Here is a 13,476-nt window from a genome sequence, read left to right as displayed (position 1 = left end):
TGTAGTGATCTGTTAGATCGGTATCCTGGTACATAGGATTATGCTATGCTTTGTGATCTGTAGATCTGTTTGACTGACCGTAGACTGTTATACAATTATTTGTTATATGTGCACATGTTTGGTCGGTGGGGTGAGGCTTCACTGCTTTGTGCGTAAGCGAACAGGCCGGGGCATACCAACCCGATGGTTGAGGGCCCGAGAGTATTCGATCCCGAGGATGATTGGACCCATAGTATGTTGGCATTCCAACCTGATGGTTGAGGGGCATGGGGTATTCTAACCCGATGGTTGATTGGACCCATAGTATGTCGACATTCCAACTCGATGGTTGAGGGGCCTGGGCTATTCTAACTCGATGGTTGAATGGACCCATAGTATGTTGTTATTGTATATGTGTTATTTGTTTGTGTGTTGGTATTTTGGGGTAACTCACTAAGCTTTGGGCTTACAGTTTTGGGTTATGTTTCAGGTACCTCAGATGATCGCGGGAAGCTGAAGGCGTGATCGTGCACCTCCTCGTGTTTTGATTTATGATTTTGGGAAAACTCTGATATGAAACATGTTTTGAAAACTATATTGTAAACTATGATGATTTGTGGATTGGTTTTAAAAGTTTAAAAATTTAATGAATTTTATGGATTTGACGATTATGGTTAAAGGAAGAACTTCTATCATTATTAACAAATTAGGTCGTGCAGTTTAGGGGTGATATGAATCCTCCCAACGTTCTCTATCTTCTCTTGATTGGATAATAGCTTAAAGGAAGAACTTCTATCATTATTAACAAATTATCGGACGAATACAATTGCATGTCGCTAAAATCAAACAGTCTGTCGATTGAAATATCTGACACTACAACGGTTAGATTCAGACAAGAGCTGCGCATAGTGCCAAATAGAGAAATCTAATAGTCTTTAATTATGGGAGCATGCAACCTAATGTATTTGTTAAATAACAAATTAATATCAATATAGGTTCTGAGTAGCAAATAACAAGCAATTCCCAAGGCATAAGGCATCTAATTTATCAGGCAATTCTATTTAGCAATTACTAAAAAGATCCATAGCCTACATACTAACATGCATTTCTAACATTTCATATATCAGTCAACATAACAATTATGAATATTTTGGGAATCACTTTCCTTTATAAGCTTTGGCCGACTGTACGCGACACATTCTTTCCTTTTTGTATTATTCTTTTTATGAAAAGATTTATTAATCACTTAGATCCTTATTCCTTAGTTTGACTCTGGACTTAAATGAGTGTTCATCCAGTTCGCTCAAACCAGTGCTCTGATACCAACTTGTCACTTCCCGATTTTCAACCCAAAATTTTTCATTTATATATATATATATATATATATATATATATATATATATATATATATATATATATATATATATATATATATATATATATATCCGGGTGTAATTACAATGTGCGGAAACATGTGGTGAATGCACGTGTGTACAGTCAAATATTGCCCTTCTCACGAAGTACCCGAAAAACATTTATAACAACTGAGTAAGCGCTAGGCTTAGTGACTTCCCCAAAACACCATATACCACAATACATATACAATGCATACATATAATGACCTTTAATATAAAGCTGGTCCGCCCTTGGCCTTCAGCACGAAGTTGGTCCGCCCTTTTTGCCTACATCATATAGTTGGTTCGCACTTTGGCCTTTAGCATATGCTTATCCGCCCGAGTCTATTGGCCTTCAACATGAGGCTGGTACGCCCTCAACTCCCCACATAATATTTCAATACATATAAACTGTACAACAATAATCCAATACTACCGACAATTAAGAAAACTAGCCTAGTGACATACTACATGGTAACTATATCCTAACATACAGAGGATATATACTGGAGTACATAATATAGTAAGAAAACTCACCTGGAAAATTACTCAGACGATTGAGTGCTACCTGGGTGATCCTATTGGCAATCCAACTGGTGGGTAACATGTCTAGAAAATATTAACCTATAATATTGTAACTTATTAATCTCTATGATGATCTGGTAATGAAAACTGAATCTTTCACAAATCCCAATGTGTACTGAGAGTTCTACCAAATAAGGATCAACCAAGCCGGAAAGTTGGGAGGCAGGACCATTTCAGCGTATAGCCTTTCTGAAATCCAACAACCAAACCAATGTAACCATTCTAGACACCTCTCCCATAAGTAGATCAATTAATATTATAACTGGAGTTACTGATAAATCTTATTTATATATCCATAACAACAACTATGAATATATATATATATATATATATATATATACATACATACATACATACATACATAAATTATACTTTTACCGTAGTAAGTGTATTCTAACTTATAGAGAGTTTCTAGCGAAAATCGGGCAATTACGCTGGCAGAACTCCGACCTAATAGCTACTAATGCAGGGCAATCAGGGACCTCCAGGCTTCGTTAAAAAACCCTAACTATTAATAATTTTCGAGATTATAAGACCTCCAGGCTTTGTTAAAATACCATAACTATTAAGAATTTTCGATATTATAACTCAGAAAATCAGAGGGAGGGCTTTGGAAAGGACTGAGGAACAAATGGGGCTTGGAAAGGTATTTATAGCCATTTTCGGGGATGCCAGTTGCGCTTACCTACCAGGAATGCCGCGCAATTGGGTGGTACTAGAGGGTGTTACGTGGCTCCTCTCAGAGACACATGGCGAGTTTCAGGTGGCCCGTCAGAGTGCATCCTGCTTCTTGTCGGGGCGCGGCGCGTACATGTGCATTTTTAGTTTTGTTTTTCAAAACATCATATTTTCTTTATATGAACTCCGTTTTCGACTTTCTTTATATCCACACGTAACTATCAACGAGATCTACAACTTTTACTTAGACTCGGCCGGCTAATTCTAAATTTATTTTTAAAACTATATTTTTAGAAGGCTTTGACTGCTAACTTCGTTTAAAATTCATATTTTTTTCATACGACATCCGTTCTCGACTATCTTTATATCGACAGACTCTTAGTAATGAGATCTTCGACTCTGGTTTAGATTGTTTCAGCTAAATATCGACCGAGTAGATATTCGATTTTTGTGTCCGTACTATCACACTGGAACTTGGAAAAATATTAACTTCTTCTCAAGAAGTCAGATTTAGACGTTCTCTGTATGCACATTCTCGGTTTAACGATTACTACGACTTTCGTTTAGGTCACTTAGGCTAAACAACAATTTATCAAAAAATCACTTTTTACAATACACAGAGTAATGTCGGTTTAATTGTGAAACTTCAAAGAAGTATAACTTCTTCATATGAAATCGGATTTAGGCGTTTTATATATCTACAAAAATCGTATCGACATTTTCTATACGTTTATGACTATTATTTTGGCTATAAAGTAATATATTTATACTTCAAATTTTACAAACGTCAACTTATATTGAATCCTACTGAAAGGTGAAAATGAGGTGTTACACTTAAACATATAATCATTAAATACAATTGTCAATTAAAATATACAATTATATATATATATATATATATATATATATATATATATATATATATATATATATATATATATATATATATATATATAGGGTTAGGTTAATGTGACAGCCTGATTTTGTGAGAGCGTAAGATACAATCCTAGCCACTCATTTTGTAGATAAAAAAATATTTTTAAAATGCAAAATAATTGAAATTTTTTGAATTTTTTTTTTCAAATATTATTTTTGTCATTTATATTTTCCAAAAAAAAATTAAAAAAACACCAAAAAAAAATAAAAATAATATTAATAAAATATTGTTTTATTTACATATTCTAGTAGAATATTAGACTATTTTACATATCTGACAAATCTAGTAGAATATTTTAACATTCTAAAAATCACATTATAATATTTACAATGTAATACTCTATTAGAATATTTCACGAATTTTTCAAAAAAAAAAACGGTAATTTTTTTTTAAATTTTGTTTAGGTAAAAAAAAGTGACGAAAATAATAATTAAAAAAAGAATTTTTGGATTTTTTCTTTTATTTTGCATTTTAAAATTATTTTTAGATTGCGTCTCACGGTCTCACAAAATTAGTATGGTCTAAAATGAACCTGAATATATATATATATATATATATATATATATATATATATATATATATATATATTATATGAGTTTTATGTAGAAAAATCTCATTATTTTGAGAAAATTTTTAATAAAGTTCTAAAATATTTTTTTTAACAGAAAATTTTCATTATTTTGGGAAAATCACATAATCTGTCATTTGCTGTTAAAATAACAGAATCGTTAATTTTGACAAAATGTTAAATAAAATATTTTATTTAAAAAAAAAACTTTTAAGATTTTATCAAAAATTTTCCCAAAATAATGAAATTTTTATGCATAACACCATATATTAATTGATTAGTATTATAATATCATGGTATTTAATATTTTATATTGTCATTGTGTCCGAAATTAGTTAATTAGTATAATACTATCAAACAATCATATTAACAACCAAATATATTAGATAGTAATTATTTTGGTTCGATTGATTACGTATTGATTTTTTATACATATTTGAGAGCACTAGTTATAAGGTTCATATTTATCCTCTTTAAAGTTTTTATATAACATTTATATTGGTTTTATATTTTATTATATTCATTATTCTACAATTACTCCCATCATATAATTAAAAAAAAAAAGTTGTAGGATAAGAGTGAGAAATAGATAGATCGAGGAATGCAATCACTCATATTATAATTCCCACATGACTAATATAATATAGAACAAAAGCTTAAATACTAAATAGGTTGATTTCATTTATCACATCTAAGAAATAGTAAAATAAATATCCAAAATAATCATTGATTTCGTGTAGATGACATCTATCAAATCACTGAATGGTCTGATAAAAACAAAATGACCTGTAAGAAAAAAAAAGTTTAAAAATTATAGTTGCCATATATAAAAATATAGAGTTTACCTTCAAAAAAGCAGCAAAAAAAAAAAAAAAACATACACACACATTTTGAGTTTTTTTGCGTTAAATTTTGGGTTGTGCTATAAGTACCCCTTAGCTGATTTTACCCCCTCTAACATCAATCTAATCAAACTTTTACATTTGATTTGACATCATTTTTTTTTTTTGTTTTTTTCCCTTTTGTTTTTTTGTTGTTTTTTCTTTTATTAATAATAATAATAATATTATTATTATTATTATTAATAATAATAATAATAATAATAATAATAATAATCAAACTTTTACTTCGATGTTTAATACGATTTTTTTTACGTTAATGAAAAGTACATGGTTAAAATAAGATAATTTTTAATTTTTTCTAATCGTACATTAAAAAAATCTATACATACATTAATGGTAGTAAAACTTCCATTTTAGTTAGATTAAGTTAGTAAAAAGAAGTTAATGTTAGAAAAAATCGAACATAATCTCGTGAAAAAATCTGTAATATTAACTTGTTTTATATATTAATATATATAATATATATAATAATAAGCGACAAATCATGCAGGTACTATTTTATTTTATATATTAATATATATAATAATAAGCTAACCATTTACTTTTTAATTAGGTGTTCTCGATTATCTCAATCGAGTCTGGTTGGATAAATACAAAGAAAATTTTGTATCTGCTTGGATTAACCAAGTTTTAAACTTTCACAACCACACCAACAATAGAGTTGAGAGCAAACACGCGAAGTTGAAAAAATTCTTGCAGACACAACATGCTACCTTAGATAAATTTTTTTATCGAATAGAAAAGGTAGTGGAATCGCAACACACTGCGATAAAAGATATTTTAGAAACAAACCGAACTAAGTTGATGCGTCGATACAACATACCCCATTTTAAAGGTTTGTGTGGAAATGTTTCACACCATGCATTGGAAAAAATTAGACAAGAGTTGGACCGACCTGACGCACATCAAATAACTGAGGACGATTGTGGTTGCCAATTGCGTCGTAGTTGTGGGTTACCTTGTGCCCACGAAATTACAATTTACTCATATGCGGACCAACCAATACCATTATCGTCTATTGATAAATTTTGGCGTAAGCTTGATTTAATCAATTTCAAAGTTAATGATGATATTAATTTTTGTTTCAAAGAGGGTGTGGAATTATTAAAAGAAAGCTACGTTGAACAGTCAAATGAACGGAAACATAGTTATGTCAGAAAATTGTGGGACATATTTTCACCATCAACAACTACAGTTGTTGATCCATGTACTATTTTCTTTAATATATTAATTTGTATAATAAAATGCTAAAAAATTATTTGTTTATTCAGATGTTCATAAAAATACCCGTGGACGTCCACGATTGAGCAAACAAAAGTCCAAAAATGTAGGCCACAACACCCCACCTATACCAAACCCCACCCCTACCAATACTCGTAGACGTAGTTTTTCTACGAATAGAACAGATAATATGGATACTAGTGACCTTGACTTAAATCGGGAACATTCAATGTTGAAGGATAATATGGATACTCGTAGAGAGGCATAGCACGTACTCGTTTCGCGAACATTCAATGTCCAATTCATACTTTAACCAAGATCAACCATCTTATACTTCAATCCCACTTATGAATGAAATTCCACATCAATTTCATCCATACGTTAGGAACATTACAAATGTCGAAGGAGATGGAAATTGTGGATTTCGGTCTATAGCAGTTGCTCTTGGTCGTAGTGAACATGATTGGCTTCAAATTAGGTACGATCTATACAACGAGTTATTATCACACTATCAAGAGTATGTTATGATTTATGATGATGTTCATTTTTTAAACCGCATAAGTCACTCGTTGAATTACTCTGGATCGGGTTTTGCGGTATCGGAGTATTGGTTGATTATGCCAGACACTGCTATACTCATTGCTAACAGATACGGTGTTATCGTTATTTATCTAAGCAAACAAGGTTCTTCAACGTGGTTCCCACATCGATATGGCCCGCAAGACATACCAAACCCTACATATGTCGTTATCGCCCACATTCACCCTAACCATTATGTAATGGTTGATTTACAAGGAGCATATCTAATGCCTGATGTTTTGTCCAGGCTTCTCCGTACATACAGATCAGAACATTCGGCTGCATGGGAAACATTGTATAGTGCTCGACTAAATGTTTTCAATCCGTATAATGCACCACGCAATACACAATTGTAATTCCGATTTTATATAGTCGTTCGAATTTATAATGTCCGATTTGTAAAATGTTGTTTGAAGTTTATAATAATAACAGTAATAATATAAATATTAAAATATAAAAAAATATTTAAAAACTGATTTTATATAGCCGTTTGAATTTATAATGTCGTCCGAATTTTAAAATTTTATGCGAAATTTATAACAATTATAATAATAATAATAATAATAATAATATATAAATTAAAAAGGAATTAACAAATAAAACTGTCGTCCGAATTTTAAAATTTTATATGAAATTTATAACAATAATAATAATAATAATAATAATAATATAAATTAAAAAAAATTAAAAACAACTAAAAAACAAAATAGGAAAAAAACAAAAAAAAAAAAAACAACAAAAAGACAAAAAAGACAAAAGATCAAAATAGAGGGCTGGGATTAGAAAAGGAGGGGTAGTTATAGAAAAACCTTAAATTTTTCAAAGCCCATTTACTGATTTTGCAATGTCATTTACTGAAATCAATGGCTATTTTAGACCGTTAGCTAATTTTTAGCATTTCTTGGAAAGTGATAATCAAAGTTGTTTTTTATTTTATTTATTTATTTTTTTTTCACTGTATTATAATATCAACAATTATAGGGGTTTTATAAGAGAGAATTTTTTGCCAAAATTCTTGGGTTGAGAGATATTAGAGTGTAAAGAGGGAAATACTGATTTCAAAATCAATTTATACGGATTTTATTTTTGGGTCATGTTGAAGAGTCGATGATGACACTCAACTCAAAAATGGCTTGCATTAATAATGAGTAATTAATTACATGTCCTAATTGATTTAAACCAAAATTGATTTGACATTTTAGCTAAAAATAAAGACCATGACGTTTTAGTTATAGAGAAAAGTAATCGTGTCTTATTATGTGTGCCAAAACACACTGTTTTTATTAAGATTTAAAATGATAAAACATTTAACCGTTTTAAATAATTTTTATGATTTAATATCAAGAATACGGGGAGAAAACAAAAGAAATTCTACTATCATTTATTTTTGAAACACAACTTCGGTTTCTAGATTTCGAAAAACAATTGCAGCCAAGACATAAGATACTTCGAAGAGATAAAACATTCTCATATACATGATATTAAGCAGAGAAACAATGAAGTTTCTTTAATGTAAATCAGAGGTAAAATGAAGCAAGAAGATCTTAGAGGTCAGATTTTGAAAACAAAGAAACATGAGATTTGATGAAACAAACTTCGGACGAGATAAGGAAGCTAGATAACTTTACTACTTCAGATTGGAATTTGGAGATTGATTGTGGTAAAAAATTTGTTTAGAAAATGATATCTAGGAAAAAATTTCGGTTGACATGTACTCGTGAGTTCTTCAGATGCATAAGCTCGGAATGAGGTAGACTACAAACATGGATTTTCTAAAAGATACTTAAACTTGAAATGAAAGGTTAGACTAACAAGACATGAAAATGATCCTTATTTTTCCGAGATTGAACATTTCTATTGTGAAAAATGATCCTAACTCATAATTATTTGACTCTTGGATGAAATCATTAGAGAGTACAAATTTCTTTGACGAATTGGGGATCAAGAAGCATCATTCTCATTTTGTTCAAAAAATCATTAAATTTGATTTCGTCTAAAGTCTTAGTAAAGACATAGACAATTTCATCGTTAGATGGAACAAAGATGAGTTCTATGTGTTTCCATCCAGAATATGGTCTTTAATGAACTGGTACTGAAGGTCTATGTGTTTCGTTATTGAGTGTTGAATCGGATTATGTAAAATGGCGATTGCACTTGTTGAATCACAATAGATGAGAATTTTCTTAAATTGAAAACCATAGTCCAACAGTTGTGACTTCATGCAGAGAACTTGTGAGGTGAAACTTACATCAACAATGTATTCAGATTCAGATGTGTAAAGAGCAATGCAATTCTGCTTCTTAGATAACTAGCTCACCAACCTACCACCGAGGAAATCCTTAGAGGTACTTTTTCTATCAAGTTGTAAGCCATCATAGTTTGAGTCTGGATATGCTTGAAGTGAGAAACCGTCGTCGACAGGGTACCGGATTCCAAGGCTCTTTGTTCCATGAAGATATCGGAAAATTAGTTTCCTATCTAGCATGTGTGACATCTTCAATTTAGCTTGAAATCGAGCATAGAGACATGTTGAAAACATGATACCTGGTCGACTTGAAGTATGATAGAGAAACGATTCTATCATGCCTCAGTATTTATTTTGGCCAACAGGTTCACTAGTTGGGTCGGAAAATATCTTATGTCTGAAACCCATTGGAACTTTAGCAGAGGTACAAGTGTTGATTGAGTATTCGTTAGAATCTCGGAAACATATTTCTAACTGAAACATCCCAAAATTTACGACCAAAAATTTCATTTTTAATTTAATAATTATAAAACTATTTGTCTAAAAACATCAGAATACTATCTCATATCAAAACCAATGTATCCGTAGTCAAAACATGTCATGACAAAATAATATCAGAGTATAAATCTCATAGATCTCATGTGCGGAAATCCTAGTGTGATGCTCTTCAGTCATACCGACTCCTTTCCCTTCGAAGAGGAAGTACCTGAAACCAAAACTAAAAACTGTAAGCACAAAGCTTAGTGAGTCCCTTCATCATACCACATACCATACAATAAACATACTGCCAGGCACATCTAGGTGCCCGACCTACCCTGCTGAGCATATCTGGGTGCTCAACATACCCTTGTCAGGCATACGAAGGTGCCCGACCTACCCCTGTCAAGCATATATGGGTGCTCGACCTACTCTGTCAGGCATATCTGGGTGCCCGATCTACCCTCCGGTCTATTTCAACCGGTTACGGGGACTATTTGACCTCCTACCTGTTGAGTCAAATATGTTGTAATGTGTCGAAGTTTGTTGAGTCAGTTTCGAATGTTATGTAATCTATTTACTAAGGCATTTTAGTTTCGAAGTCTAAATGCCGAGTCCTTAGTATTTTTTGTATACTTTCAGTTCTTCTATAAATAGGAGATGTACTCTGGTGTTCCGATTACATTGTTTTACTCTGATTTCTTTCATACACTTGATTAATCACATCTACAATTGGTATCAGAGCAGGAATCATGCTGCAATGATCTGATTTTCATTCTGAATCATAAGCTTTTGAGTCGCGATTTTGATTCAAAAGTTTCCACACTTTTTGGTTCTGAAAATCATCTCTGATCTTCAGTTGTGATTTGATTCTGCAATTGATTTGTTTAGTCGAGTGATCGATTTGGAATTCCAGATCAATTCATTCATTCATCTGTGAAATTCATCAAGTTTTTCTGAAAATCACGTCCGTACTTTCATGACGAACTTTAACATGAATACAATGACCCCTTTTTCTCATCTGCTAGGATCTTCAACGAAGATTCCTATGCTGATTCCAGATTATTATGATCAGTGGGCTGATCGAATGGAGGATTATCTGAATGGACTGGATGAGGAGCTTTGGAATTGCATTAATGGAAATGTTCAACCTCCTTCGAATGTTCAGAACACTGGTTCATCTGGTTCAACTCAAGTTGTTAGTGAACAATCTACGAGGCTGAAGAACAATGAGAAAAGATGCATGAGGGAACTGCGAGGTGCATTGCCACCTGTTGTTTACAACTATGTGCGTGGTTGTAAAAGTGCTAAATAAATGTGGAATACTCTCAAAGAGAAGTTTCAAGGAAGTGAGAAAACGAAGATTAATTCTGTGAAGCAATGCTTGGTTGAGTTGAAAGAGTTCAAACAAAAAGATGGTGAATCCGTTGAAGGATACTATGATCGCTTGAACGAACTCATTTACTGATGCAATCGTTATGGAGTCACAAGGTCAACCATGGAGTTCAATCTCACATTCATTATGGGACTTCGTAAGGAATGAAGAAGTGTTAGCATGATGGTGAAAAATCAGCAGAGTTTCGATAATTCAACCTTGAATGATCTATACAACTTGTTGAAGACTCACAAAGGAGAAGTTAATGAAATAGCTGAGGAGATAAAAATGAGTCTAGGAGGTCCATTAGCTTTGGTTTCGAAAGTTGCTGAGAAGGAGACACTTGAGAAAGAGAATTCTGATGAAGAAGGATTTTTGATGAATTCTGATGATGAGGCAGTTGCATTTTACTCTAATAACAGAGTAAGGAAGTTTTTCAAGAAACCTTTTAATCCAAAGTCGAAACCAAATGATGGTAAAGGAAGTTTTGTTAACAAAGTTGTGAGTGATGATAAGAAAAAGGTCTAAAAGAATGATGTGAAGACTAATGATGCAAAAGTTGAAAAGAAGCTCAAAGGTGACTCTGGAATTGATTGTCATTATTGCCACGGTGCAAATCACATGGCTAATGACTGTATGCTTCGAAAGAAGGATGAAAAGAAGAACAAGGTGAAAGACGAAGCATACTATGTTGAATGTCTGGAGGAAGTTCGAGCAAAAGAAAAGGGTATGTCTTTGGTTGCTAGAGGTGAAGGTGAAGATGATGGAACTTATCAAATCTGGTCATCTGGATGAAATGATGAGGAGATGTGTAATCCTACGCATGGTGCAATGTATGCAAGGTTCGTGGAAAAAGATGAAGAAGTGGTGACTGGTCGTTGTTTCGTGACCAATAGTGGAGATAAATCACCGATGACTACCAAGGTACGTTCTATTCTTCAATCTTTTAATATTCCTTTACAAGCATATGATTCTGAGATAACTGCTTTTGATGATACTGTTGCTTATTTCGATACTCTTGTTGTGTCTGCTAGTAATGAGGCTAAGAAATATAGTATTCAATTGCTAGAGACTCGAAAGATGTTGGATTCGAAAGAGGGAGGGTTGAGTATCTAGAACTTCAATTGAAAAATCTTAGTTGTGATAGGGAAAATTTGGACAATGATGTAAGGATGTTATTAGCTCAAAGAAACATCTGTTGTAATTCTGCTAAACGTCTATATGCGAAATTAACTGCATTGCATCATTCATCTGATATAAGCAAAGAACAATATAGGAAGTTATTACCTTTTCTAGCTTTCGAAAGAGAAAAGGTTGATATCATATCTTATGACTGTGAAAAAACCATAGCAGAATTTGACAGAGTTTCTGATAATCGATTTGCTTATGGTATTGTTAAAATAGATGAATATCTTGATGCTGATGAACTTGTTGAAATTGTGAATGACACATTGACCAAAAGTGAACAAATAATTTTTTTGAAAAGAACTGAGAATTCGAAATCTAACTCTCAATCTAATCTCGCTGATATCGATGATAATTCTAATAGTTTTAGCGAAATCAGTGAAATTGAGGAAAAGGAAAGTGTCGATTGTTCTCAGTTGTTTGTCATTAATGTCACATCTAAGTCTAAAGGCAAAGAAATATGTAATGATTCGATGGTTAAGATTGACACCGACAAACCCTCTTCTTCGAAAGTTTATGATTTCGACCATGTGAGTGTCAGAGATAGTCAAACTGATAGTAGTGATGATGAGGACGAGGATGAGGTTTCGAAAAATTCAAAGTCAGAAAAGAATGTTTCGAAAGAAACAATAATTCCTCGAATTGTTGTTGATCAAGTGTATGGAGATACTGAAAATTTCGACAAAGTGATGACTAAAAAAGGTGCTCATTATCTTGAAACAAATCGGTTGTGTATCCAAATTTCAAGTGCACAGATGATATCTTCTTTCCCAATCAAGTGTTTGTCACTACTGGGAATGTTGACAACATTAAACCAGAATTTAACAAGATGGTTGAAGAAGATATCAAGAAAACATCATATGAAGGATTCTTTTCAAATCAAAGCACTGTCGAAAATAATCTCACAAAGAATTCTTACATTTTTCAAAGACAAAAACCACAACGAAATTGGGTTGAAAAACAACAAATTTCAAAAGAAGTTTCAAAAGAAAATGTTGTTGAAACAAATCAAATGGTTAAAATCAATTCGCAAGATTTTAAGGAACTAATTGAAAATTTTTCGAAAGAAAATGGAATTTCGAAAAGACAAGCAAGAAAGAAAATTTTTTGGCAAGTTGTGGATAATCGTAAGAAACCAAATGATTTGACAAAGAAAAAGAATGAAAAGATAATGTCTAAATCTGTTAAGACAATGTCTTTAACAAATTCAGATATTAAGAAAAATCCCGCTCAAAAACAAAAGTCTTTGTCTCAATCATTACCACCAGAAAATTCCACGAAATTTAAATCACAAACACCCAAATCTTTGTCTCAGAATCTTTATCAAAATGATCACACCAAGAAGTTTCCA

The 13,476-nt window shown here is 32.0% G+C and overlaps 1 protein-coding gene across 1 annotated transcript; it reads left to right on the top strand.

Moving 5' to 3' along the window:
- Positions 1 to 6,557: 6,557 nt before the first annotated feature.
- On the top strand, positions 6,558 to 7,199 carry LOC145112921 (uncharacterized). Its single transcript, XM_079049034.1, has one exon. It carries the CDS (start codon positions 6,558 to 6,560, stop codon positions 7,197 to 7,199), a length of 642 nt encoding a protein of 213 aa, XP_078905160.1.
- The last annotated feature ends 6,277 nt before the right edge of the window (positions 7,200 to 13,476 follow it).

The sequence above is a fragment of the Lactuca virosa genome, chromosome 5, assembly GCF_052849685.1.
Source record: "Lactuca virosa cultivar CGN04683 chromosome 5, Lactuca_virosa_CGN04683_v6, whole genome shotgun sequence".
Lineage (NCBI taxonomy): Eukaryota > Viridiplantae > Streptophyta > Magnoliopsida > Asterales > Asteraceae > Lactuca > Lactuca virosa.
The sequence above is the reverse complement of the archived record's forward strand: the minus strand, read 5'-3'. Positions and strand labels throughout refer to the sequence as shown.